At 39.1% G+C, this 27,545-nt stretch overlaps 1 protein-coding gene across 1 annotated transcript in view; it reads right to left on the bottom strand.

Annotated features, from left to right (window-relative positions):
* Positions 1 to 27,545, bottom strand: part of ZNF385D (zinc finger protein 385D) — a 921,658-nt gene that overhangs the window by 715,070 nt on the left and 179,043 nt on the right. Inside the window, exon 2 of the mRNA XM_043454129.1 lies at positions 12,519 to 12,737. Coding sequence (XP_043310064.1) covers positions 12,519 to 12,737 — 219 coding nt within the window. The remainder of the gene's footprint in view (positions 1 to 12,518; positions 12,738 to 27,545) is intronic.

The raw sequence follows: 27,545 nt of genomic DNA, 5'->3' as shown, positions 1-27,545 counted from the left end.
ACATATTAGTTTTTAAAATATATTTAATATGCTAAGCGGAGCATCCAGAATAAAGTCTAAATAAATAGAACTAAAGTAGCCTTCATCTGAGCGGCACTCATGTGAAAATGCCAGCCTATGTGATCATGTGAGAAGTGAGCTGGGGCTGGTCCCATGGGAGACAATCTGACTGAACACTGAGCCTCTTGGGAAGGTTTATCTCCAGGGCACTAAAGCCAAACCTCTGGGAGCATTGAGGGGAAAAGCTCATTCGAAGTTTATATCTGTTTATGTTGTGCATTCACTAACAGTATGTAACGACAGTTATTTTGAACACTTTTCTCTTTCAACTTTTAAATGAGGATTAAAAATGATTACCCACCCCTGTTAAGGTAGTAGAGTCTAACCTGGTTTTGTCTATATATGAGTGTTGCCAATGAGTTTCATGCTTGCTTATGCTCTTGTCTCGCTGAGTTAGTATACTTTTGATCCAACTTCAAGAGCTATATTTAGCATTTCTTGTCAGGCAGTTCTAGTGGTGATGAGCTCCCTCAGCTTTTATTTGTCTGAGAAGACCTTTGTCTCCTCTCCACTTTTGAAGGATACTCTTTCCAGGTTTAGTGGCTTGGTTGGCAATGTTTTTTTCCCTTTAAGCACTTTGCATATATCCTCTCACAACATTCTTGCCTTCAAGGTTTCTGCTGAAACCTTGTATGTAACAAGTCACATTTTCTGCTTTCAAAATTGTCTCTTTAACTTTTAATGATTTGATTATAATGGATCTCCATGGAGGTCTCCACGATGGGTCTCCATCATCGACTCTATGATCTGGGCTTCCCAGGTGGCTCAGTGGTAAGGAATCCACCTGTAACGCAGGAGACTGAGGTTCAATCCCTGAGTCAGGAAGATCCCCTGGAGAAGGAAATGGCAACCCACTCCAGTATTCTTGCCTGGGAAATCCCATGGACAGAGGAGCGTGGAGGGCTGCACTCCATGGGGTCACAGAGAGTTGAACATGACGTAACAACTAAACAACAACAATCCTACGATCCAGCAGTTTCACCTCTGGGTATAGAGCCAAAGGGAAGGAATCAGTATCTCAAACAAATTCACTGCATGTTCACTGCAGCATTATTCATAACAGGCGAGAAATGGAAACATATTAAGTGTCTGTGCACATATGAATGGGTAAAGAAAATGTGGCATGTGTGTGTACAAGTTGACCCTTGAATAACGTGGTTTTGAACTGGAGTGGATCCACTTATACATAGATTTTTTTTGTTCAGTAAATAGATTCTACTGGATCTGCAGTTGGTTGAATCCACAGCTGTAGAATAACAGATATGTAGGATTATACAAGGATATTAGTTATTTTTTAGCTATCTAGTCAGGATTTTCAAGTACCTTGGGAGTCAGCACCCCTAACAGCCACGTGGTTCAAGGATAAACTGTGTGTCTATACATATTTACATACATACACACACACACTTTGAAATTATTCAGTCTGCAAAAAGAAGAAAACCTGGTATTTGAGACAAAATGGATGAAGCTGGAGGATACAGTGCTAAGTGGAATAAGCCAGACAGAGGTAACTACTGCAGACTTCACTTACATGTGGGATGGAAACAGCAGAGCTCGTGAGAGCACAGAGCAGGATGTGGTTTCCAGGGGCTGGGGGTGGGGAGTGGGGAGATGTCAGTGAAAGGGCAAAGATTTAGTTATCTGGGATGGCAAATTCTGGACGTCTAACACAGCACGGTGACTGTAGCTGACAACACTGTAGTATACACATGAAATCCCTTAAGAAAATAACTCTTAAATCCTCTCGACACACACACACCAGGATAACTGTAGAAGTGATGAAAAAGTCATTTAGCTTGATCATGGTAATCTTTTCACAGTTTATACAGATATATAAAAGCATTACATTGTATACCATAATATATAAAACTTATGTCAAAAGTATCTCAGTAACGTTGTCTTTAAAGAGAAGACTGGTTCTGATTGGCCTAAGCCCCAGCCCACATGGACTTATTTTCAGGGAGAAAAGCTGTGAATTGAAAACATAAAATAAAGTCTTTTTATTTTTAATGTTTAGCCCTCACTATGGAAAATATGAAGAGGATATCAATACATCATTAGCACAATTGGCAATCTCATCAGTCCTTTGGACTGCACTGAAAATAATACTGGAAATATTATTAAATGCACAACAATGGTAACCCACGGTATGTATTTCTGACACCTTCATTACTTCCGTAAGATACTTTCTCTTCGTCCTACCAAAATTAAACATTAAGTTTGCTTCCCCCTTTCTTCTTTCTTTTGCCTATTTTATAATTCCCTCAACTGTAGCTATGCTACCAGTGAGGATAAAACCCATGTTGTAGGAGTACAAATTGAATGTGTATGTAGATGAAGTTACCATTTTTGTTAAGCTCTGATCAGTTGTTCCTCTGTTCAATTTCTTAACATCAACCACTCTATTCCAAATACATAGCATGCAAACAGGGCTCTAACGGAGAACCTTGCCAATTCCCCATGCAGGCTATATTCACTATTTTATTCTTCCTGAGAATGACATATTTTGTGCCAACTGTCTTTGTTAGAAGACTAATATTCTCTGGAATTTGAAAATAGTAATTATTGATCAGAATTACTATTACCTATGCATGTGTTTGCTTAATATGTGCTAAGGAAGTTAAACATTCTTTTTTTGTAATTTTTTATACTTCCCCATGATTGTTTTCTAGAAGAGCCTTTATTTATTTGTTTAAGCTGCATTGCAGAGCATGTGGGATCTTAGACCCCCAAGCAGGGATTGAACCTGTGCCTTCTGCATTGGAAGTGCAGAATCTTAACCGCTGGACCACAGGGGACATATCAAGGAAGTTAAATACTCTTATATTAATTCTGCTTTTATTCTTCTACTTTTGAAACCACAGTCCTTCACCTCTTACTCACCGATGAGTTCACACAATCCTCTGTATTACATACTGCTATTGAATCACTGAAAATCTTGAAATAAAAGCACATGTGTCTTTTCATTACCTATCTTCTCTGAAGTAAAACCTTGACTTGAAATTCATGCATTTTCTCAAAGTTGGCAAATTTTAAGTGACCAGTAAGTATATCTTGCTCACATCTTTGATTTCAACATTGTACCTGATAAAAGGGTTTACAAATGGGCAGTGCATGCATTATACTTCCTCTGTCCTTCTATCTGCAAGATAGTATCTTTCTCAACTTGGATATAGTCTTGGCACACATTTTAGACCCCCGGAAGGATTCTAATCTTACATTAAATGTCAGTAAGTGAAGCTGCCTTTACTGAAGCTTCTATAGGTGAGATGTCAGAAGATATTATAGCACACTTACAAAGGCAACAAATTAAAACTTCTTACCAGACACATCTATTTCCTCTACCCCTCTCATCCACGCTCTCCAGCAAATCATTCACTTTCTGACCTTTCTGGCTTCTAGTCCCTAGACTCATTTGCTGTTCACTTTTCCAGGATTAGGCTGGGCAGGTCAGTTATGTCCCAGCTTCTAACTGCAAATCAGTGTACGTAAAGTCATCATGATGTTCATCAAATGGTGAGCCCTACATCTAAGGCTACCTCAGGTCAAAATTAGAGACAGTCTGAAATTTTGCTGGAAACTAAGGAATAGGACCCTTTTCCCCTACCTCTGTATTTTCTGGTTTGCATTTAGTTTTATTGTTTTGCCTCATTTTCACCTTAGTTCCTTTATATTTTCCAGAAATTCTTTGCAACCCCATGGACTCTTTGTGACCCCATACAGTCCATGGAATTCTCCAGGCCAGAACACTGGACTGGGCAGCCTTTTCCTTCTCCAGGGGATCTTCCCAACCCAGGAATCAGACCAAAGTCTCCTGCATTGCAAGCGGATTCTTCACCAACTGAGCTATTAGGGAAGCCATTATTTCCTTTATATTTTCCAGAAATTCATCACTGTTTTACCATTCTCAAGTATGCAATGCTGCTATGGATATATTTACATTTGTTCCCAAATTTTTTGTGTTGTATCATTGCAATTTTGAAAACAAGGAGAAGAAATACATGTATCTGAGCTTCTATTTATGAAAATTATATTAAAGTCTCTTATTTAAACACTTAAAATTCATATTTTAAAGATCTACTTAATGATTAATCTATTGTACCTTCATTTTTATTTTTATTACTTATTCATTTTTAATTGGAGTACCATTGCTTTCCAGTGTCCCGTTAGTTTCTGCTGTAAAACGACGTGAATCAGCTACAAGTATGCATTGATCCCCTCCCTCGGGGGTCTCCCTCCCCTCCATTCCCACCCCTTCCCTCCAGGTCACCGCAGCCCACCGAGCTGAGCTCCCTGGGTTGTACGGCAGCTTCCCGTTAGCGATCTGTTTTACAAATGGTAACGCGCTGCTCTCTCAATTTGCCCCACCCCTAGTGTACCTTCACACACAAACACACACACACCTGCTCACACCACTGCTGCGTGTTCTCAAGAAACACAGACAAACAGATGAAGCCTGGGGTGGAGCTTTAGAAACTATGAAGCCAGTTATGGGGTTGACCTCCAAATGCAAGACAACTTTTTCAAGAAAGCGAAATTCATACCTGAAAGCATCCCATCTCCAGTACCTACTAACACTGTTACCGTGTGGCAAACTGCTTTTAGAGGAAATATAAATGAAATAGAACAAAAGTGGCAAAACTTGCTTTCAAACCTAGAGAAGCAGGAAAATGCTTATTTTTTCAAAGATTGGGGGTAGAGAAACACTGTGACGGGAAGAAGTCGCTGTTGGATGTGGTTATTGACAGAAAGAGGCAAAAGGTGAGGACAGAAGAGGGGGCTGTACCCCTGTTAAACAGTGAAGTTCAGATGGGCCAAAAATTACTCTGCACCCCCAGTTTATACCACCACCGCTACAAGCTCTCAATTCTTGCAATTCTTCTAACATCCCCAAATATACACCCCACACAGACACAGAGAATCACAAGTGAAATCTCTTCTATCTCAAATAAACCCTGTTCTCAAGCTAAATGGTGTGCATTTAATTCATCCGTTTCTCTCTTCAACTTTCCCTTGGTGGTCATTTCATCTATTTTCTCATATAAACAGAGGTCATGAAGAGCTTGAGTAACCTTTCTTGGGCACAGTGCCAGGGTCTCCAGACAGGGGTTAGCCTAGATTATTAACCTCAGCTTGTAAAACGTCCTCACTAGCCCAATAAAGAAGGGTTTCTTCAGGACACAGATTGGATAAAGAGATCTCTGTATTGAAAAAGATGGTTTCCTTCAATGGACTTATCAAGTCCAGGTCAAGCAAGCAGCTTGTTACTAGAAATCTATCCCTTTTGGAATAATCAATGTGTTTTTTCTCTCTTTTTTAAGGTTTTTCAATAGAGATTTTTATTAGAATATTTTATTAGAACAAACCCTTAAAAAGGTTCTAAAACATTAAATAACATTTATTTCTTAAAAGTTAACATGTGCCTAACAGGAAACCAAAAACACAAGAAGCAAAAAGCAATGTTAGCCATCATAACAAGCAGTTTACCTCTGATGCGTCCTTCTGGGTCTCGTTTATGTATTTACACAACTAAGCATCCATTTCCACATAATTAGGATCACACAGTTATGTATCATGCTTTATCACACATCATGAATATTCACCTTTTCAAAGTCCCAAAGCTATGAATATTTTGATAACCAAGAATACACTACCACCAACTCAATCGAGAAGGAAAAAAACCGTGCCTTTCTTGGCAACAAAAATTTCAAAAACAAACAAAAAATGGCAACAGGCCTGTAATTAAAGATGTTGGCAGAGTTATGATTAAAATGCGACATTCCCTTCATATTCAATTAAAATAATGAGACAGAAAGCAACAGAGTACACAAAGAATAATGCTTCTAAGAGGATTAACTGTCTGATCTAAACTATTAAAGTATTAGCAAGGAGGTATGTTTCCATTGAATTAATTAACAATGTATCCCTATTTTTAGGGAGACAAAAAATCAGTAACCAAAGCCAGAGACCTAGTCAAAATTTGGATATGGTCCAGTTAGCGTTTGTCACTTTTTCCCATATTTTTATCCCTCAGAGATAAAAAGAAACTTAGACGACTAAAGTAAGAACAAAATAATTTATCACGTAACGTTGGTCAATTTAGCATCAGCATTTTTTTACTGCCTCCCCTTGGCTGAACCTTCTAAAGGACATGGTCGATAAGAGAGACGTGTGAACAAAGCAGTGTTCCTATTGCCACGTTGCGGTATGTCATACACCAAAGTAGACGCAGCGGCGTTAATGAAGCAGTGCTCATTATTAAACGAAAGGGAACACTATGGGCCCACAAAGGTACTGGCAAATTCTAATGCGTTTACTGACATTTGGCATTCTACAGAAGCGTGAATGGTACTTGGACATTAAAAGAGGAGACAAACTTATATGTAAATGAAACCTTTAACACACAGCAACATGTATATATATATATATATCTTAAGACATGGTGTATCAGAAAACTATATGAAGCTATTTTAATTAACTACCAATGTTTCAAGAGAGGGAAGCTCTTTGTAAACTGAAAATCTACTGACACTTTAAACCTCATCTAGGATAATCAATGGAAAGAGAAAAGAGAATAGATCAGTGAAAGCTAGAAAGTACAATCTTATTTAGCTTCTTTGTTAAATAAAAGAAAATTTAATGCTAAGGGGATAGATAAGGGTGATGATGCTCACAATTTACGTACCACAAAACAATGAGCCCCGAAGTGTCCAGAACATTGTAGACAAAACTGAATTATTCGATAGCAGTTTCAGCCCAATAAAACTAGACAACCAGGCTTAATAAAATAACTCGAATATGACAAACACAGTGTTTATAAAATAAAGGTGCCACAATTGGTCAACTTATTACTCAATCTTTCAACGAGCATTAGCAAGGGTTTAACCATGGTGAGCCGTGAGACTGAACGACATTAGCTGGCCATAGATGCTTTTAACACCCTGACAGTTGTGCCCTTTGCGATATGTATTCCAAAATGCTCTTGTGAATCAAAGAAGCATTTTTATGCTGATGTTCAAATTCCTGTCTTCTGATAAAACCCCTCAGGATGCTTCATTTTAACTTTTCATTTCATACTTCATGATGATGTTAAGGCTTTTCCACTATAGAGTATATCACAGAGTTGGAAAGCCAAATGACAAATGTGAGCAAAACCTTCACATAAACTAGAAATCTCAACCACCTAATTAATTTCTTTATGGTAATTAAAAATATGTAGTCATAAAAAGGCGATCATCTATAAACACTACAATACTGTAATGCATGTAATGTATATATAATATTGCTTATTCATATCTACTTGCATACCTGGTAGAATGGTGACAAAAAGATTAGAAGTAATTACCTTTGTGGGATTCTTGATGATTTTTGTTTTATTTTTGTATATTTATGAACAGCCCAGACAGGACATTATCAGAAAATAATCATTATTTGCAAAACATACCTTGCTCATAAGTATAAAATCAAAGACCTTTTCCAAATAGAAAGTAAGGCATGCATGCAGCTTGTATTGGGATTTCTCTGGTTTATAGTTTTCATGAAAGTGTGAAGAATGCAATCTCTGAAATAAGTTAAACTCTAGATATTTAAGCAATTTTTAATTACATAATACCCTCCTGCCACTTCTGTATCTCACCTCATCTTCAAAAAGTGTGCAAACGTAAACATAAATGTACTCCTAGAACAACAGAAAATAAGTAGTAATAAATTACACTGCACAAAAAGTCCTCCGTAGTTATGTTGGTGAAGAAAATTTAAGGAAACATCAGTTTTCCTGTAATAAGTTAAGTGCTTTAAAAATGACATAAACTCAATCCCATAAGAAAATACCAGATATCTGGCATAATTTTGTTGACAGTAGAATGTAAGTCTACTTACATTGTGGAGATGAGAGTATTGTGATCATGTAAATATGACAGACTTAACAGACAGAGCTATTTGGCAAGTCTCTGTGTCCCTTTGATCTCCCTGGCTAACATACTTGTAAAACAGATGTAATAACAATTGCCTTGCAGAAAGACTGATTGGGTGCAATAGATGATGTGTATAAAATAAGTGGAACAATAATAAATACTAGTTCACTTTTTGTTGTTCCCTCGGCATTGCTGATAACAAAGCTTAAATGCAGGCTTAAATGGAAAATACACATGGGGGGAAGTATTAAACGCTGTTGCTTCTGCACAGTGAAGCATATTACGCATATTACTTATGAATATATGGGAAGCACTGGTGACGTCTTAGGTGAATTCCCAGGAGGCAGGCTCCTCGTGGGCAAGCATGGATTAGTGACCAGGAAGTGAGAGGCAGGAGGGAAGCAGCCCTGGGGAAGGCGGGCTGGACTTAGAATCGCAGCCATGTTATCAGTAAAGCTGAAGCTGGAATGGACTTTTGAGCCAAGAAGTTGGGAGGTTTTGCTCCAAGGAAGGAACAAATTCAGAAGAGCCCCCTTCACCTGAAGGCGGTGCTTGGGGAGCTCAGCAGGCAGCGCTCTGTGTCTCAGGAGGGACCTGGGGACTCAGGACAACATACGGGCATGAGTGGACACGTGTCCTTGATAACGCAACTCCCATCAAGACGGCAGCAGCTGTCAGAAAGTGAAGTCAGGTCTCACCTGTGGGACCAGGGGCTCCTACCTAACCAGCACATGTGGTATATCTCTTCACTGCAATCTTCAGAAGGCCATTTTAGGTAATAAGTCAGATGACATGAGAAATGTCACATTTTGCTCAGAAATACAGAAACCATATTTTAGATAGGGTGATGTCCCTTTTATTCATTCTAGGATATATTAGAATACACCTATAGGCATGTAACTATACAATGTTCTACAGTCATTCAGAACCAGTGTTACTAATTTTTTCCAGTTAGACAACCTCAAATAAATAATAAAAACTAGACCCATGTCTCAGTGGACATTAACTTGAGCAAACTCCAGGAGAATGTGGAAGACAGAGGGGCCTGGCATGCTGCAGTCCGTGGGGTCACAAAGAGTCAGACATGACTTAGCAACTTAACAGCCGCAACTATTACTTATTTATTTGCATCTCTAAAAGTAAGCTATGGATAAGGCTGAATGCATCCAGGCAAATATGTCTAATATCTTCCTGCTTTTTTGGCACTCCCACACTGACTTCAAGTTTGAAATCTGAAATGAGAGATGATGAGCAGCCATTCCATGTGTGTACATCTTCAAGGAGAAGGCTATTTCCTTCTAGTCCCATTTCTTTCTCTGGATAAACTAAAGATGATAATGCTCAACTAAAAATTTACATGATCCATTATTCCTGAGAATTCCTAATACTAGCTTGGTCACTGTGTGAGTAAAGTAAGGACAATTAATCACATGACACTCAGAACTGGGCTCCCTCCTTATTCCCAAAAGGTCAAAAAAGTACATTTCTAGTGTGCAAAGACAGAGGGATACATAAAAGAAAGAATATGTTCCTATAGCAACGTAAGATAACTTAATTTGAGAGTTGATTGCCTGTAGTTAGATCCACCTGTAGTTAAATCCACCTGTCATCAGAGGTGAGGGCTCCTCTGACGTATGATTTCGAATCAAACTAAGATAACCCAAACCAAGGTCTCCCATTAATTCATAATCATTTTCACAACTTTTACTAATTTGATGCTAAAAAAAGAAACTTTGGAAAATAATATGCAAAGAAAATGTAGCAATGAAATTTGTTAAGCACCATATTGATCATTGCATTGTTGGGAATATGATAGAATCATAACATAAAATTAATTTTTTTATATTCTCTTAAAATAATTTTTCTCCTTCAATAAATAAAGTCACCATTTCTACGGCATATTCATTCTGGGGAGACAGTATACTATAGGATGCGGCTATGTAGTGAATAAGACGGAATTTGACTCCTAGTTTGACCATTTAAGAGTTGGGTGACCTTCAGTACAGGATTTAATTAACATTATCCTCAATTTCCACATCTGTAAGAGGATGGTAATGGAAATAACTCAGTCCTACGATTTGAAAGTTGTTGACCATCCTAAATTTCATCTGAGATTAGCTATGACTTGAGTTTCTAAACTCTTGAGTTTCTTTCTATGATGTAGCTTATTACTTCTCCAAAGAGGATTGTAAATTCCAAGGTAAGTGAGGTAAAACCCTGAAGCTGACACCATTCCCACCAGTGAAATCCAGCAGGCCCCTGTGGGTCTCCTGGGCACAAAAGCTTGCATTTCTCGATTATAGGAAACAGGCTTCTTTTAGCCTCCAAGACCTTCCCAGAGTGGCAGGTCCAAACATTTGCTAATTAGGGAAGGGAGGGGATGCAGAGACAAGAGGAGTCTCAAGATATAACAGTGCAGCCTTGGGGCAGGGTCCTTGTTCTCCTTCGAGGGATACACATAACAGTATCTCTGAGCTGCTGTGAAGATCCTGAAACCCCCAGCAGTGAGGAGAAGTTAACCCAGAAGCACACAGACCTCACACCAGCTGGGACACGAGGGTTGATGATGCCGATTCCCATTTAGCTCACCACTGACCCATCAAAAGAAGGTCCACGAGCCCATCGCACTCTCTCTGGACCAGTACTGTGAACTCCCCACTATGCCCTCCAAGGTCCCACACACAGTTCTGAGGTCATTAGCCCACTGTGGTCCCCTCTGCCTGGAAAGCAATAAAGCTGTTCTAACTTCACCCAAAACTCTGTCTCTGCAATTTAATTCAATGTCAATGGACACAAACCTGGATTGGGCTTCACACCAACACCAACTGAACGAAAAGCAAGTTGAAACGGAATCATGCTGCACTTCACATGATTTCACCTTAATGGTAATGATAGGGAAAAGACTGTCCTTAGGAGATTCAAAATGGAGGTCAGGAAATCTGTATTTCTAAATATGACTTAGTAAGTCCATGGCCTCACTAGCTCATCTTGGAGCTATGAAATTGAGTAGTTTTTATTTACTTCGCGATGATTATTTTTTTATATCTCTTTGACCAGTAAGATCCATAATTAACCTTTTGTCATACAAAAGAAAGAGAAGCACACGGTCCTTCCTATTAGAATATTCCAGCTCATTCGTACTAAAAATACAAAGGAAGGTAGAAATACTTTCCATTTAAAAAATATACTGTTTTGTTTTTTTTTTTTCATTTCGGTGGCCTTGAAGGAAACTACTGTCAACCACAAGCTGGCATTTTCCATGGGTGCCCGCCACCTACCTCTACAAGGATGAAATCTGTGCTGCTGCGGCTGCTGACCTCCAACACCCGGGACGGCGTTCAGAGTGGAGCGCAGAGATGAGGCCCTCTGTGCTCCTAGGAAACCAGCAGAACAGGTCTTCAGGCAGCTAGATATTCTCAGGAGCTGATTCTAGGAGCCCAGTTACTGTATCTCCTTATATCTAGAAATGCACTAAAACCTTTCATGGTGACGACTGTTTCTCCTGACTTGCAGAAGCTTCATGAGACAAGCGGAAACGTTCTACAAAGAAGTATGCATTTGACTGCATATACTCCCCCTTCACCAAAATCACGTACACACCATCTTTCCCCTGCCTCACTGGAGCAGTTTCTCGGAGCTACTGAGTTGCCGTCTCTCGGGCTGAGTCCTCATATTGCCCCAAATAAAACTTAACTCACAACTGTCACATTGTGCAATTAAAGTCAACTCTACAAAATTATATTTGCCTTCAATATCAAATATTACAACAGATCAAAATCCAGTCTCGTATTTAAAGGTTAATAAAACTGAGATAAAACATATCTTATCAATGAAACCTCCAACCAGGCCACAATACTGTTAACTCTTTGGCGTTACTGTTAGTTTAGCCCCCCTAAGTCCTGGTGCAGGATTCTATCCTCCCTTCCCTCACCTGTCCCTGCTTTTATTAATAATCTTCCATTTGTTTCAAGAATACATATGTGCTCTTTCTAAAATCTGCTTACTCCTAAATTCAGCTTATACTTTTAAAAGTAGTCTAAAGTGATTAAGCAAACCATGAATTTTCACCAGCAAATTTAAAGAATCTGTACATACCAAAAGATCACATTTTATTGGTTAAAACTTCGACATGAAAAGTATGTATTTTTTAAAACAAATCGCAATCTTACTAACCAAATGAGGCCCCAACATGCATAAAACAAACATAAAAACAATTGTTTTATATAAAATATAGAAGGATGTTAATTTTCAAATAATTAAAGCCAAATATCAACAAAATCTAATGTCAACTTTTTCTAATTATCATAAATGTCCTGGTAGGTCACAATCCCAATTGTAATACATTTACACATAGACAACAGAATTTCCCCTTGTCCCTCAAAGAGCTGTGAGAAATTCTTTCAGCATACTATGCTGATAAAACTTTTATTTACTGTTTTCCTGGTTTTAAAAATAGAGCTTAGTCTATTCTTTTCTTTCCACATCTGCAGGTACATAAAGAACTTGATGATATAAAATTGAAAATATAGCTTCAGAAACACTTACCATTGTCGTTTTTCACCATCCCGTTGCTGAGCTGCTTTAATCTCTTTTGATGTGATTTGCCATTGTAGTGGATTTGGGCTTGAGCAGTCGAATTCAGCTGAATGTTACACACGTTGCACAAAGTGAAATTGGTTTGTTTCTTTTCTTTTTCTGGTTTCTCTTCAAAGCCATCAACTGAAAACTCAGCCTCACACTCTCCATCTTGGACACATGTGGAATCTAGGATACAAAGAAAGCTATGAACAAGCCAATCAAGGTTCCTGGATTCCTATGAACATTAGGTTATTTGTATTTTTTTTTAACTAGAGTTTTCATCTTTTCTGGATATATGTCCAGGAGTAGGATTGTTGGATCATATGATAACTCTATTTTTAAAATTAATTTATTTTTTATTGAATGATAATTGCTTTACAGAATTTTGCTGCTTTCTGTCAAACCTCAACATGAATCAGCCATAGGTGTACATGCATCCCCTCCCTTCTGGAGCTCCCTCCCATCTCCCTCCCCATCCCACCCCTCTAGGTTGACACAGAGCCCCTGCTTGCGTCTCCTGAGCCAGACAGAAAATTCCCATTAAAGAAACTTCCATATTGTTCTCCACTAGTGAGTGAAGTGAAGTCGCTCAGTCGTGTCCGACTCTTTGCAACCCCGTGGACTGTAGCCTAGCAGGCTCCCCCATCCATGGGATTCTCCAGGCAAGAATACTGGAGTGGGTTGCCATTTCCTTCTCCAGGGGATCTTCCCGACCCAGGGATCGAACCTGGGTCTCCCGCATTGCAGGCAGACGCTTTAACCTCTGAACCACCAGGGAAGCCCACTAGGGCTGCATTAATTCACAGTTCCAACAGTGTAGGAGCATTATTTACAATTGCCAAGACATGGAAACAATGAAAATATCCATCAACGAATGAATAAATACACATATGTATGTAGATAGATGTACCACTGTATATACTTCTTAGCCATAAAATGCAATGAAATGCTGCCGTTTGCAGCAACATGGATGGACCCAGAGATGACCGTACTAACTAAAGGAAGGTGAGAAAGACAAAAATCATATAACTTATATGTGAAAGCTAAAAAAAAATACGATACAAACAAACTCATTTACAAGATAGAAATGGACTCACAGACACAGAAAACAATCTCATGGTTATCAAAGGGGAAATATGAGAGGGGTAAATTAGGAGACTGGAATGCACAGATATACACACCACTGCATATAAAATAGATAAACCACAAGGCCCTACTGTATAGTGCAGGGCACTAAATTCCATGTTTGTAATAATCTATAACAAAAGGGAGCCTGAAAAAGGACACATATACGTGTGTGTGTGTGTATCATGTAACTAAATTACTTTTCTGTACAACTGAAACTAACACAACATTGTAAATCAACTGTACTTCAATTAAAAATCAATAAAATATTAAAAATAAAATAATTCTTCGATTCCCTTATATTACTAAATTCAGTAGCAAATAAGCATTGTCTTGGACACTTCCCTGGTGACTCAGATGGTAAAAATCCGTCTGTGATGTGGGAGACCAGGGTTCGATCTCTGGGTTGGGAAGGCCCCCTGGAGAAGGGAACGGGAACCCACTGCAATATTCCTGCCTGGAGAATCCCATGGACAGAAGAGACTGGTTGGCTACAGTCCATGGGGTCACAGAGAGTCAGACATGACCGAGTGACTAACACACACACAGAGACACTTACAATTCAAAATTTCCACTTCTTCCCATTTTAGTAGGTTGCTTTCAGACTGTACATTATATCTTTATATCTTTCATGGTATGCAAATTGAGGTAGGGGGTAGGTGAGCACCCCCCCACCCCACCACCAGGGTAAAGCAATTGGAGATTCATTCCCTGTGGACGGAAACTCCAAGACTAGAATAGCAAGACAACTAAGGGAGGAGGCCGGGCCCTGCGCAGTCCACGGAGTCCTCATTTCCAAAGTCAGGAGTCTTCCCTGACCACACATGTGCAGAAAAGACTCCTTGCAGGCCGAAGGGGAGTTACACCAAGGGCTGTTCCGCGCCCCCCCCACCCCCCCACCCCCAGACACCTTTTCTCCTGGCTCCTGAGACACACCAACACGGACTGTGAGCCAGGCACATAAAAACGATTGGCCAGCGGAAACCCGAAAAGGAAAAGGAATTCAAGCTGCCATTAGGGCGCAACTCCTACCGGTGAGTGTATCTACATGTATGGTTCTCTTTTCCTGCTACTAAATACTGTGCTTGCTTCACTACTTTCCAACTTTGCTGGAATCCTTCTCTGCAAAGCTGAAGGGCCAGGGCCCTTGTCACTGACCACAGGTCTAGCAGCTCGGACCTGGTGCTTTTTCACTGCTGTGAACCAGCCCAGTCTCTGGCTGGGAACCCAAGCCCCGCTCCAAGCCACTGCAGGCGGAGGCCACTGGAGATCAAAATGGCAAGGGTTTCACTTTGCTTTTGCCAGGCCAAATACCAAGTAAAATGTCACTTTAAATGACAAACATCATAAGAACGGAAAAGGAAACAATGAAGAACTATAGTCTTTCCTGTTTCAAACTGAGGAAGCTGAGGTTTACAATGCGTGAAGAATTCACCTGGGGTCACGCACCTAAAAAGGGTACCTTTGGGATCACTATTCAATTTTATTTATCTCCATATCACAAGCTCTTACTTACCATGTGCTTTAGTAAATCCTAATGTTACCGGGAAGGGTTAATTTTGATTTCGTGCTGAATCTGTTTCTTTGACTTGAACCCCTGTGGTTGCTGCTTTTGTTAGTATAATCACACATAAAGGCCTGCCTCCTGGGCCTCCTGGGCCTTATCCTTAAACTGAAGTGCCTTTGTTTAGCTCACAGGCCTGAAATCACTGATGACTGTGCCATCCTTGATTCCTTGTGTAGGGAGTGTGGTTTGTCAGCATGGCTCAGAAACTGACGTTTGGGGGGATGGAATCAAAGATAACTATGACATGCTTGTTTATTGATATGTCAGTAGACATTCCATTCACACCACCTGTGAAATGACTGTAAGAAAAAGAAAGTAACACATCTACCTGCCTGAGGCTTGCCATTCTAGGAAATGCTTGCAAGAGTTAAATGGTCTTTTTTACTTTGCTCCCTCACCTCCCTCATCTCTGATCCATAAACGAATCTGGCATCCAGCCCCCGACAAGATGGTTATTTTGAGATGTTAGTCTGCCATCTTCTCAGTCAGCAGGCTTTCCAGTAAAGCTACATTCTTTGCCTCAACGTTCCATCTCAAGGATTCACCGTCCTGTCCTGTGGTGAACAGAGTGAGCTTGGACTTGGTAAAGGGGGTGTTTCACCTTTCACAGCTGCTGAAAACAAATAATAAATGCTGTTTTCACTTTTCATCTTTTATTTCGTAAAATCAAAATTCATCTTGAAATTTCTTTCAATAACCAAAATCAAGTAATAAAATAATGTATGCCTTCCTAAAAGAAATGTCATAAAAAGCAAGCAAACTTTCCAAAAGAGAGGGTACCTGTTTCAGCTTCCCTACCTTTCAAATTTATGGTGGGAATTAAAGAAAAGGGAGCTTGCATGATAGGGAAAAGGAACTGTTTGCTCCATTAAAGGATACACTGTTGTTCAATTGCTAAGTCCTGTCTGAACTTTTGTAACCCCAAAACTGCAGCATATCAGGCATCCCTGTGCATCGCCAACTCCCAGGCTCAAACTCAGGCCCATTGAGTTGATGATGCCATGCAATCCCGTCATCTTCTGTCGTCCCCTTCTCCTCCTGCCTTCAGTCTTTCCCAGCATCAGGGTCTTTTCCATTGAGTCAGTTCTTCACATCAGGTAGCCAAAGTATTGGAGCTTCAGCTTCAGCATCAGTCCTTCCAATGAATATTCAGGGTTGATTTCCTTTAGGATTGACTGGTTTGATCTCCTTGCAGTCCAAGGGACGCTCAAGAGTCTTTGCCAGCACCACATTTTGAAAGCATCAATTCTTTGGTGCTCAGCTTTCTTTATGGTCCAATCTCACATCCATGAATGACTACTGGTAAAACCATAGCTAAGACTATCTGGACCCTTGTCGGCAAAGTGATGTCTCTGCATTTTTATAGGCAGTCTAGGTTTTTCATAGCTTTTCTTCCATGGGGCAAGCATCTTTTAATTTCAAGGCTGCAGTCACCATCCACAGTGATTTGGGGATACCATTAATGCATTGGAGATTTCCTTCTTGATTTCTACAACTAAATAAAATTCTCATATTTTAATATTCCTTGTCAAGTAAGTAAAATCACTTACATTTGGATGGACATATCTTACATATACAAAAAAGCTAAAAGTGATTCAGTATCTAAAGATGTACAGTTTGTACCTCAACTACATAAGATGTTCTGAACATCTAAGATAGCTTCATAGGGTGCAAAAAAAAGTGTGACAGATCTAAGGATTATATCAGAATACATTATTTTTGGGCAAATATAAGGCATGTATACTCAAGTCTAAGAGAAAAATCAGCTGACAATTGCAGTATCTCTGACCTTAAGATAGTAATTAAAGTAACTATTGAATACATATTCTACTCTTTATTTATAAATCACTTAAAATAATTCTAAATTAGGAATTGAGTTTAAAATAAATATACTACAATATATAAATTAGATAATAAAGAAAGGACCTACTGTATAGCACAAGGAACTCTACTCAATACCGTGTAATAACCTATAATGGAAAAGAATCTATATCTATATATGCACGTGTATATGTATATATAATTGAATCACTTTGCTGTACGCCTGAAATTAACACATCGTGAATCAAATATATTTCAACAAAAGTTTTACAAAACCAATTGACTACACAATAGGAAAATTTTAAAAAGTGGCGTCCTGGATGGGATGCTGGAAAAAAGAAAAACATTTGTTTAAAAAAACTCTGTGCTCAGTTTCTCAGCCATGTCCACCTCTTTGCGACCCCGTGAACTGTGGCCCACCAGGCTCCTTTGTCCACGGGACTTTCCAGGGAAGAATACTGGTACTGGAGTGGGTTGCCATTTCCTTATCTGGGGTGGGGGGAAGAGAGAAAAAACCCTAATAAAGTCCAAATAAAGTATAGAGTGTCAGCAATATTACTACTCTATTATTGGGGACAAATGAACCAGACTTATCTGTTAACAGTAGAGCAAAATACGTAGGTGGGGTTTATGGAACTCAACTAACTTGATAACTTTTCTGCTAATCTAAAGATACTCTAAAATAAAAAGTTTATTTAAATTGAAAAAAAAAGAAAAGCTACTAGTTTGGGACTATTCTTTATTTCTCTTCTTGACTAATACAACAGACATTTCTTGGGAGGGAAAGAACTAAGACAGAAGCTTCCCTTCTCTTCATTCTTTGCTCATTCATCTCCGCAGCAGGAAAAGTAAACTGTGTGATGGGAGAATGAGCGGCAAGATCACTGCCTTGTGGGGGCCTGGCCCTTGACTCTGTGCTTCAAACTGGCTTAAAAGTACATGCTCTTATTTCTCAGCCGCCATATACAGACATAAAGTGGAAAGGCTTACCACCTCTGGTTTCTCCAGGTGCCCTGCATGTGACTTGGAGGTAAATGCAGTGCAGAGAACAGTGAAATCTAATATGCACCATGGCTCCAAGCCATTTCCTCTCAATCAAATTTGCTGACAAAATAACTAACCTGCCAACCCATTAACAAAAAATCTAACAAACCTCCACTGAGCCCTTGTATCTTATAATGATTGGTTCCAATAAAATTGAAGGATGAGCCACTTTCTCTCTCTCACACACACACACACACACACACACACATACACACACAGTGTTATTCAACTGGTCTCATAAACTTCATTTTTGTTTCGTATTTAACTCTACCACAACAATCAACAAGCATTAATACAAAATAAAAGGAATGTCTATTGGCTTAAAACTAAACCTAACTTTATCAAATGGAAAATTTTCCTTATACAGAATTTTGATATCTTACTTCAAAGTTAAAAAGTCAAGTTCCGCTGTTTTGCCCAAGATTGGATTTATCCTTTGTTCTTGGATTTTCCCCCTTGTCAAAACAGCAAGGAACCTTAAGATTCTACAATAATTTGCACTGACAATCAAATGACAATAAAAAGCATTGGCCAACAGGCAGTTCAGAGCACAATAAACCATGACCTATAAAGGCATAGAAATGTAAGCAGCACAATAAAATAAACTAAAATATTCTTGTTTTTGCAAGGGCTTCTCTTTCCTTAGAATATTATTTAAAGAGGTAGGTAGGGACTTATAATTGTAGAACATATTTAACACAAAATTGTGCCATAAATAGTGGCATAATCAATACTAAAGAAACAAACAGAAAATTCCTTTATAAATCTTGACCTGACAGCATATCTAACAATCATTTTTCATCTAATAAAAACAAAATAAACATTTGAACTATAGCTATTTTATGGTGATACAGTTGAAAAAAGACTAGCTAAGGTGGATGACAGCCAAATATTTAGTAAAAAAGAAAATAGAAATTATAAGTTCATTCCTTTGAGTTTTAATAGTTTCTACACAGAGGGTGGCAAGTGATACATTTTAGCTGTTTCTTTCAAAGTCAGTTTCACTGAGAAAATAAAAGTCAAAGTCTAAATGAGTCTAAATGTTGCCCAAATGCAAGACAAAATGTGTTCTCAAAACTCTCTCTCTGAAGAGAGGAATCTACTGATACTGAACTCTTTAAAGAGTCCACTATGAGGAATTTTTTCAGTTTATTATGAAAAAAATAATGTCTGGGGAGGACACATCGATTCAGACCATTTCACTAAAGGAAAGCTGTACTTTGTATGAGTAGTAAAACTTCTTATAGAGTTTAGTTTTTATGCAACTTTTCTCTATTGGCTCCGCAGAAAAGAAGCAGAGAATACAATAAAGATCTAGTCATTGTTCATGAGGATACCATCTCACAGCTACAACTGTAGGGTATCATTTTCAAGAAACCTTTCAAATGTAATCTTAAAAAATAGAAAAAGTTTGTGGAGATCACAAATAAGAATTTATGGACTGAAATAGTTAGAAAAAAAATATGTACTACACTTATGTGATTGGATACTAATTACTTGGAATAAAATTTCTGGAGACAACATCAAAAATGAATTTTAAGAGCACTAATTTAATTTAAAATCACTTAGGAAAAAATGAGAAAATTACTAGATATTTGAAAAGTGGTTCTAGCTCTAGTGCTTTCAAAGATCTTGTTGCCAAAGTTTCCTCTGCAGAGCTTAAAGAAACATGCTGAATTAAACTAAGATCAAAAAAGAAAATTTACAAGCCAATATTTTAAAATCTAACCGTCAGTTTTCAAAATCATGAAAGAAAATTGGCCATTCTTTTGTCTTCTAGTTAGAAAAAAAGGAGGGATTATCTTTTATTTCATATTTCCTTGTATTAGGATTTTACGGTGTAAATTATATCCATATATACACATATATATATATATATATATAATATGTCAAATACACCATGATAAATCAATGCAAATGTTGCATTCGTGAATTTTCCTGTATTACTTTAGAGCAACGTAGAGAAAAAAAATCATATTTTATTATAGTAAATATATATTTACTATATATAGTAAATATATATATAAATATTGTTATTGTTGTTCAGTTGCTCAGTTGTGTCCGACTCTGCGACCCCGTGGGCTGCAGCCAGCACACCAGGCCTTCCTGTCCTTCACCATCTTGTGGAGCTTGCTCAAACTCTAGGAGTAAATATTTAACTCCAGGGTTAAATATTAAATATATATTATATAGAATATATAAATTATATTTATACTATCTCGCCTTTGAGAATATGATAGGTCATAGCACTCTTTTGCATTTCACTTTTAAAAGTATAAATAATCCATAATCAGTGCTAAAAAGCAACAACAGAAGAAAAACTTTGCATTGATCTCACTCCCCACTAGAGTGCAGTGTGAATTTAAAATTAAAACTAACAGTGCTAGGAGACTCCCATAACACTAGGTATAAAAATAGCATTATTGTAATTTTGGGGCTTCCCTGCTGGCTCAGCAGTAAAGAATCCTCCTGGCAATGCAGGAGACCCAGGTTCGATCCTTGGGTTCCGAAGATGCCCTGGAGGAGGGACTGGCTACCCACCCCAGTGTTCCTGCCTGGAGAACCCCAAGGACAGAGGAGCCTGGTGGGCTGCAGTCCATAGGGTCGCAAAAAGTCGGACACGACTGAGCCGATTTCACTGTAATTTTGTAAATATGTGATACATACATATCTTTATATATGTTTATATATATATATAATGGGCTTTTTTTGGGCCAGTTTATTTAATTGAAGGATAATTGCTTTACAGAATTTTGTTGCTTTCTGTCAAACACCAACAAGAATCAGTCGTAGGTACAGAAACGTCCCCTCCCTCCTGAAACTCCTTCCCATCTCGCTCCCCACCCCACCCCTCCAGACTGTCCCAGAGCCCCTGTTTGAGTTCCTGAGTCATAGAGCAAACTCCCATTGGCTCTCTATTTCACATGTGGGCTTGTAAAGGTCCACGTTAGTCTCTCCACACATCTCCCTCCTCCCCTGCCCTCCCCTCCGGGCCTAAAAGTCTGTTCTCTATGTCTGCAGAACATTATATGTATTTTATATGCATAGAACATTTTTACAGACAATGTTCAGCTTTGGTGGCATGTATATATAGTATATCTAATGAATTCTGCATTAATTGATTGAAATATAACTACAAAAGTAAGACAATTAAGATAAATTAGAGGAAAGTCACAGAAAAGCTGACAAACTAAATCCATCACCACATAGCATCACGTGAAAGTCGCTCAGTCGTGTCCGACTCGTTGTGATCCCATGGACTATACAGTCCATGGAATTCTCCAGGCCAGAATACTGGAGTGGGTAGCCTTTCCCTTCTCCAGGGCATCTTCCCACCTCAGGGATCGAGCCCAGGTCTCCTGCACTGCAGATGGATTCTCTACCAGCTGAGCCACAAAGAAAGCCCAAGAATACTGGGGTGAGTAGCCTATCCTTTCTCCAGTGGATCTTACTGACCCAGGAATCGAACCGGGATCTCTGGCATTGCAGGCAGATTCTTTACCAACTGAACCATCAGGGAAGCCCTATATTATCATAAGTTTTTTCTTTTTAATTGATAAGCAGCAATTGTTTATTATGTGAACTTCTGACTTAAATATAAATATCACTTTGAAACTTTAAAATCGAGTTTATATAAATTAGTAATATCCTACTTTTATAGTAGTAGCAGTGTTAGTGGCTCAGTCATGTCTGACTCTTTGCGACCCCATGGACTGTAGCCCACCAGGCTCCCCTGTTCATGACATTCTCTAGGCAAGAATACTGGAGTGGGTAGCCATTTCCTCCTCCAGGGGATCTTCTGGACCCAGGATCAAACCTGGGTCTCCTGCATTTCAGGCAGATTCTTTACCATCTGAGCCACCAGGGAAGCCCATCTTACTTTTATAATAGGAGAATAATAGAAGACATGAGACGAATCAAGATTAATGGGGTATTTCAACTAATTTTTATTATAGCGTGGTATCAAACTAAATTTGTTGGTCTCAGTCAGATTATTGTCAATGTCATCAGTCAGATGTCTGACAGTCAGATGTCATCAAAAGATGACAAAACTCTTCCTAAATAGTCCAAGATTCACATACAAACTTAAATCAGGAGTGTCAGGAATAAATGCAGAATAAAACTTTTAATTGTATTCCCTTCCCTTATCTAAGCAGCACACTTTTAATACTGTAAACTCAGAATCATAATTTCTATTTTCAAACCTCAGATAAAGAAAATTTTACCTTACTCTTTAAGAGACTCATCATAAAAAATCATGGCTAATATATCTCTGATACGAAACAGGAGTTCATAATCTAAACTTTCAAAAGAAAAAAAAAAATGAAGGCAATTCTTTTTTTCAAAAGGCATTCTTCAATTAGAACATGTATTCAATAGTAGGTCAGATAAATCTTACATTTCAGTTTAATTATTGTTATCCCTCAAAATTTCAAAGTCCTATGAAAAAAATGCAGTATTATTATTATTATTTTTATAAACAAGCTGCAAACAGTTTTCTGTGTTCTGATCTGTTTTCCTTTTGGGGAATCTCTCCTTGAATCAGTCACCTCCTCAGGGCCTCCTTGACAAAACACTGCCCCCTGGAATCTATGCCAGCAATGTCCCTGTTCCCCTAGCAGGGAGCTTGAGAATGAATCACGCGCTCTTGAGTGCTCAGGCCATATTTTTTACAAAGCTACTGTAAATATTAGCCCCATTCTCTGGAGGAAGTGCCCAAATTCTTTGTGGTTTCATCTGTACCCTACTTTGCAACTAAAAGAGTTTATATAAAACCTAAAAGTGGCTTGCCCCAGAAAAACTTCTCAAGACCTAAATTAGAGATTGTTTTGGCTTCTATTGTTTTGGTGAAAAGTTAGGTCAAAGAAGGAGCTGGGAAGCCTGAGAATCACTGAAAAGTGGTTGAAAAGACATAGTTTGAAAGCATCTCCTCTGTGTCCAGCACTCTTGTAGGCACTTAAATGTTAGCAGATCCCACAAGCAAATACCCTAGTTCTCCATGGAGTGTGAGGAGGGGGACAGTGTGGGCTATACTGAGTTTGGGATGACTTTCAATAGTTGATCACATGCCAAGGAAGAGCAGAACTGTGATGTTTATTGTGATTAAGATTTGGGATTGCCAATTGAGTACTGGATGACTGAGTTGTTTCCTTATTTTAAGAAACAGTGTTGCATTCTCTCTCAACCTCGGTGCTTACAGTCCCAAGATTTCCTCTACTTTTCCCATGAACTCTGACTTCTCAAAATATATTTTGATATTTCAGTGATTTCGGTGATATTTTAGTGATATTTAGTGATTTAGTTTTGTCCCTGCCTAGTCTTTCTCTAACAGATACATTTACTCCTGATGGCCCCTGTATCTAGACTTTTCCAGAAGCATTCGTAAGAACGCATGATCACTCTAAGTTCTGTGTTTGCTTTCACATTTTCCCCACTCTCAGTCGCAGAGGAGTAGAGTAGGTACTACTGATGATACAGAGTACCTTCAGGTTGCTTGAGAATATTTTCCCATATCAAGAGAAAGCTCCCTGAAAAATGTATTCATTCCAGCTGTGGCAGACACGCTGTATGATTGTCCCTAGTATTTCCACTTCATGGTCATCAGAACTTTGCAGAGCTGGCTCCCCTGGAGAACCTGTAACTTGCTTCCATAAATAGAATATGGGAAAGATGGACATGCTTACAGAGGTATGATTATGTTATTTAAGACTGTACATGTATGTCACATCTTATGCGTGTTACATAAGACATGTACAGATGTGAGATTGGACCACAAAGAAGGCAAAAGCCAACACAATATTGTAAAGCAATTATCCTCCACTTAAAAAAAATTTTAAAAGAAGGCTGAGTGCTGAACAATTGATGCTTTTGAATTGTAATGCTGGATAAGACTCTTGAGAATCCCTTGGACTGCAAGGAGATCCAACCAGTCCATCCTAAAGGAAATCAGTCCTGAATATTCATTGGAAGGACTGATGCTGAAGCTGAAACTCCAATACTTTGGCCACCTGATGCAAAGAGCCGAGTCACTGGAAAAGACCCTGATGCTGGGAAAGATTGGAGGCAGGAGGGGAAGGGGATGACAGAGGAGGAGATGGTTGGATGGCATCACTGACGTGATGGACATGAGTTTGAGTAAACTCTGGGAGCTGGTGATGGACAGGGGGGCCTGGCGTGCTGCGGTCCACGGGGTCGCAAAGAGTCAGACACGACTGAGCGACTGAACCACAGCCACAAAGGCTCTAATGCCTACTTCGTGGGGACAGACTCACCCTCACTGGCTTTAAAAGAGCAAGCTGACACGTTCTGAGCTTCCCTATGCAGAGGCCCCCCAGACAGGGAGGGTAGGGTATTCTCTGGCCAGTAGCCAAGAAAGAACTGAGACCATCATAAGCAGCTGAATGTTACCAACCACCGTGTGGGTAAGAAAGGGGTTCCCTCCCCAGCCAGACCTTAGATGTGACCACAGCACAGGCAGATGTCTTGGTACCAAATTCTAGAAGCCTGAAAGGAACGGAAAGGTCCGCCACAGCTTCCCTTCATCAGGTTTCTTAGCCAGTACTTCATACACCCACTGCCCTATGCTCTCAGAGGACGTGTTTTGTTTAGAACCATTTTGCTCCAAAACTTCTAACCCACGAAAAAGTAACTGGTATGTTACTGAGTAATCTGACTCTGAGTCACTGCGCTATAGCTGTCTACTCAGATGACACTTTAACTTTTCACTTTTTGCTCATCCGCTGCAAGCTGGCAGACGATCCAGACCACCCAGATAAGCTATGTCTGGACTCTCGATATTTAGAAGCTGTGAGATAATAAATGTGTGTTGTTTTTACCCATTAACTTTGCTGTGATAATGTATAATGTCATGCAGCAAGAAAAAATTAATATGCCAGTGAACTCTTTGGTATTAATAGTAAAACTGAGGATTGACCCAAATTTCCAAGGAAATGTATTTGTTCATCAAGGAACATTTCCATGACAACTTATCACCTAAGCTTTTCAAAAATAGTTTAAGTTTTTGCTGGTTGTTTGTTTTCTGATATGGTTTAAAACATCCCAGCTGTACGCCTAACTTCAAGTAGACAAAGCATATTAGGGTAAAACAGATAGAAAAAAAATTATTTCTCCCATGAAGAGCTACAACTCGTGATGAACACCCCTGGCCGACATCACTAATCAATCACGCACCCGTTCCTTCAGACCCTGGATCTGGCTTTACATGCTCAACACATCACTGCAGCAACCCAAGAGCTGTGCATATTTCCACATAAGACAAAGACTCATTTTATGTACTGGATACACTGATCAATAGATCAGATCTGACTTACAAAACAGTGGAAACCTGTTGAAAAAAACACATAAACTGTGCACTAGCCATGTTTCACTACAGTACCGTTTAACGTATTTTTTTTATCATCTGAATGAAAGCGAGAGGATGGTTCATTAAGTTCACAGACTGAAATCAGTCTAGACTAATTCTAGACCCTGTGAAACAATCCAAACTGAAAATGACATTGTTGAATTATAACAATAACTATAAACAAAAAGGTAATAAAGGATGATAAATTTGAGACAGAAAATGACTATATGATAGAGTTTTTTATATGTTAAAGAGTTTAGTGACAATTTCCTTATACTCATGTTTTTCAAACGCATTATATTCATATTTAAACTCTAAGTAGATACATAATAGAAATGAATACAGGTCTAAGAAGAAATGTGACAGATCATTAAATAGTAGACAGTAGATTATAAATTTAAATTAGAAGAAATTTGGTTTCTTAGATCCAAAAAGAAGACTAGGAAGAACCTTAATCACAATCTTAAAACAGATAAAATAATGTCATTAAATAGAAGGTGGTATTCAGCTTCTATTTCTATCAATGAAAGAACAATAAAACATGACTTTACCGTATGAAAAATGTAGGCAACATATCGTATTTCCCCATTTAAAAAGGAAGGCCCTTGGCTGGATTTTTAAATTAGCTAACTGATTTCTGCTGGCGCTGCGTCTCAGGTGCTACACACAAGCTTCACTCTGCTTGGGCGGCGGGGGGGCCACTCTTCATTGCCCTGGCATGCTGCTACCACTGCTCAGGAAGCAACACAGAGCTTTGTCCTCAAAATATTTTTTTTAAAATCTAGTATTTGTTTGGATTTTAGGGCTCGGTAAGCCATTTTTAAAGACATTTTCTTGCTTCAGTTCAGTTCAGTCGCTCAGTCGTGTCCAACTCTTTGCAACCCCATGAATCGCAGCACGCCAGGCCTCCCTGTCCATCACCAACTCCCGGAGCTTGCTCAAACTCATGTCCATTGAGTCGGTGATGCCATCCAACCATCTCATCCTCTGTCGTCCCCTTCTCTTTCTGCCTTCAATCTTTCCAGCATCAGGGTCTTTTCTAATGAGTCAGTTCTTCACATCAGGTGGCCAAAGGATTGGAGTTTCAGATTCAGCATCAATCCTTCCAATGAACACCCAGGACTGATCTCCTTTAGGATGGACTGGTTGGATCTCCTTGCAGTCCAAGGGACTCTCAAGAGTCTTCTCCAACACCACGGTTCAAAAGCATCAATTCTTCAGCACTCAGCTTTCTTTATAGTCCAACTGTCACATCCATACATGACCACTGAAAAAACCATAGACTTAGATGGACCTTTGGTGGCAAAGTAATGTATTTGCTTTTTAATATACTGTCTAGGTTGGTCATAACTTTCCTTCCAAGGAGCAAGGGTCTTTTAATTTCATGGCTTCAGTTACCATCTGCAGTGATTTTGGAGCCCCAAAAAATAAAGTCAGCCACAGTTTCTACTGTTTCCCCATCTATTTGCCATGAAGTGATGGGACCAGATGCCATGATCTTAGTTTTCTGAATGTTGAGTTTTAAGCCAACTTTTTCACTCTCCTCTTTCACTTTCATCAAGAGGCTTTTTAGTCCCTCTTCACTTTCTGCCCTAAGGGTGGTGTCATCTGCATATCTGAGGTTATTGATATTTCCCCTGGCAATCTTGATTCCAGCTTGTGCTTCCTCCAGCACGGCATTTCTCATGATGTACTCTCCATAGAAGTTAAATAAGTAGGGTGACAATATACAGACTTGACGTGCTCCTTTTCCTATTTGGAACCAGTCTGTTGTTCCATGTCCAGTTCTAACTGTTGCTTCCTGACCGCATACAGGTTTCTCAAGAGACAGGTAAGGTGGTCTGCTGTTCCCATCTCCTTCAGTATTTTCCACAGTTTGTTGTGATCCACACAGTCAAAGGCTTTGGCATAGTCAATAAAGCAGAAATAGATGTTTTTCTGGAACTCTCTTGTTTTTTCAATGATCCAGCAGATCTTGGCAATTTGATCTCTGTTTTCTCTGCCTTTTCTAAAACCAGCTTGCACATTTGGAAGTTCACAGTTCATGTACTGTTGCAACCTGGCTTGGAGAATT

This window comes from Cervus canadensis, chromosome 31, assembly GCF_019320065.1.
Source record: "Cervus canadensis isolate Bull #8, Minnesota chromosome 31, ASM1932006v1, whole genome shotgun sequence".
Lineage (NCBI taxonomy): Eukaryota > Metazoa > Chordata > Mammalia > Artiodactyla > Cervidae > Cervus > Cervus canadensis.
Note: the sequence above shows the minus strand (reverse complement) of the source record. Positions and strands in the feature narration are given on the sequence as shown.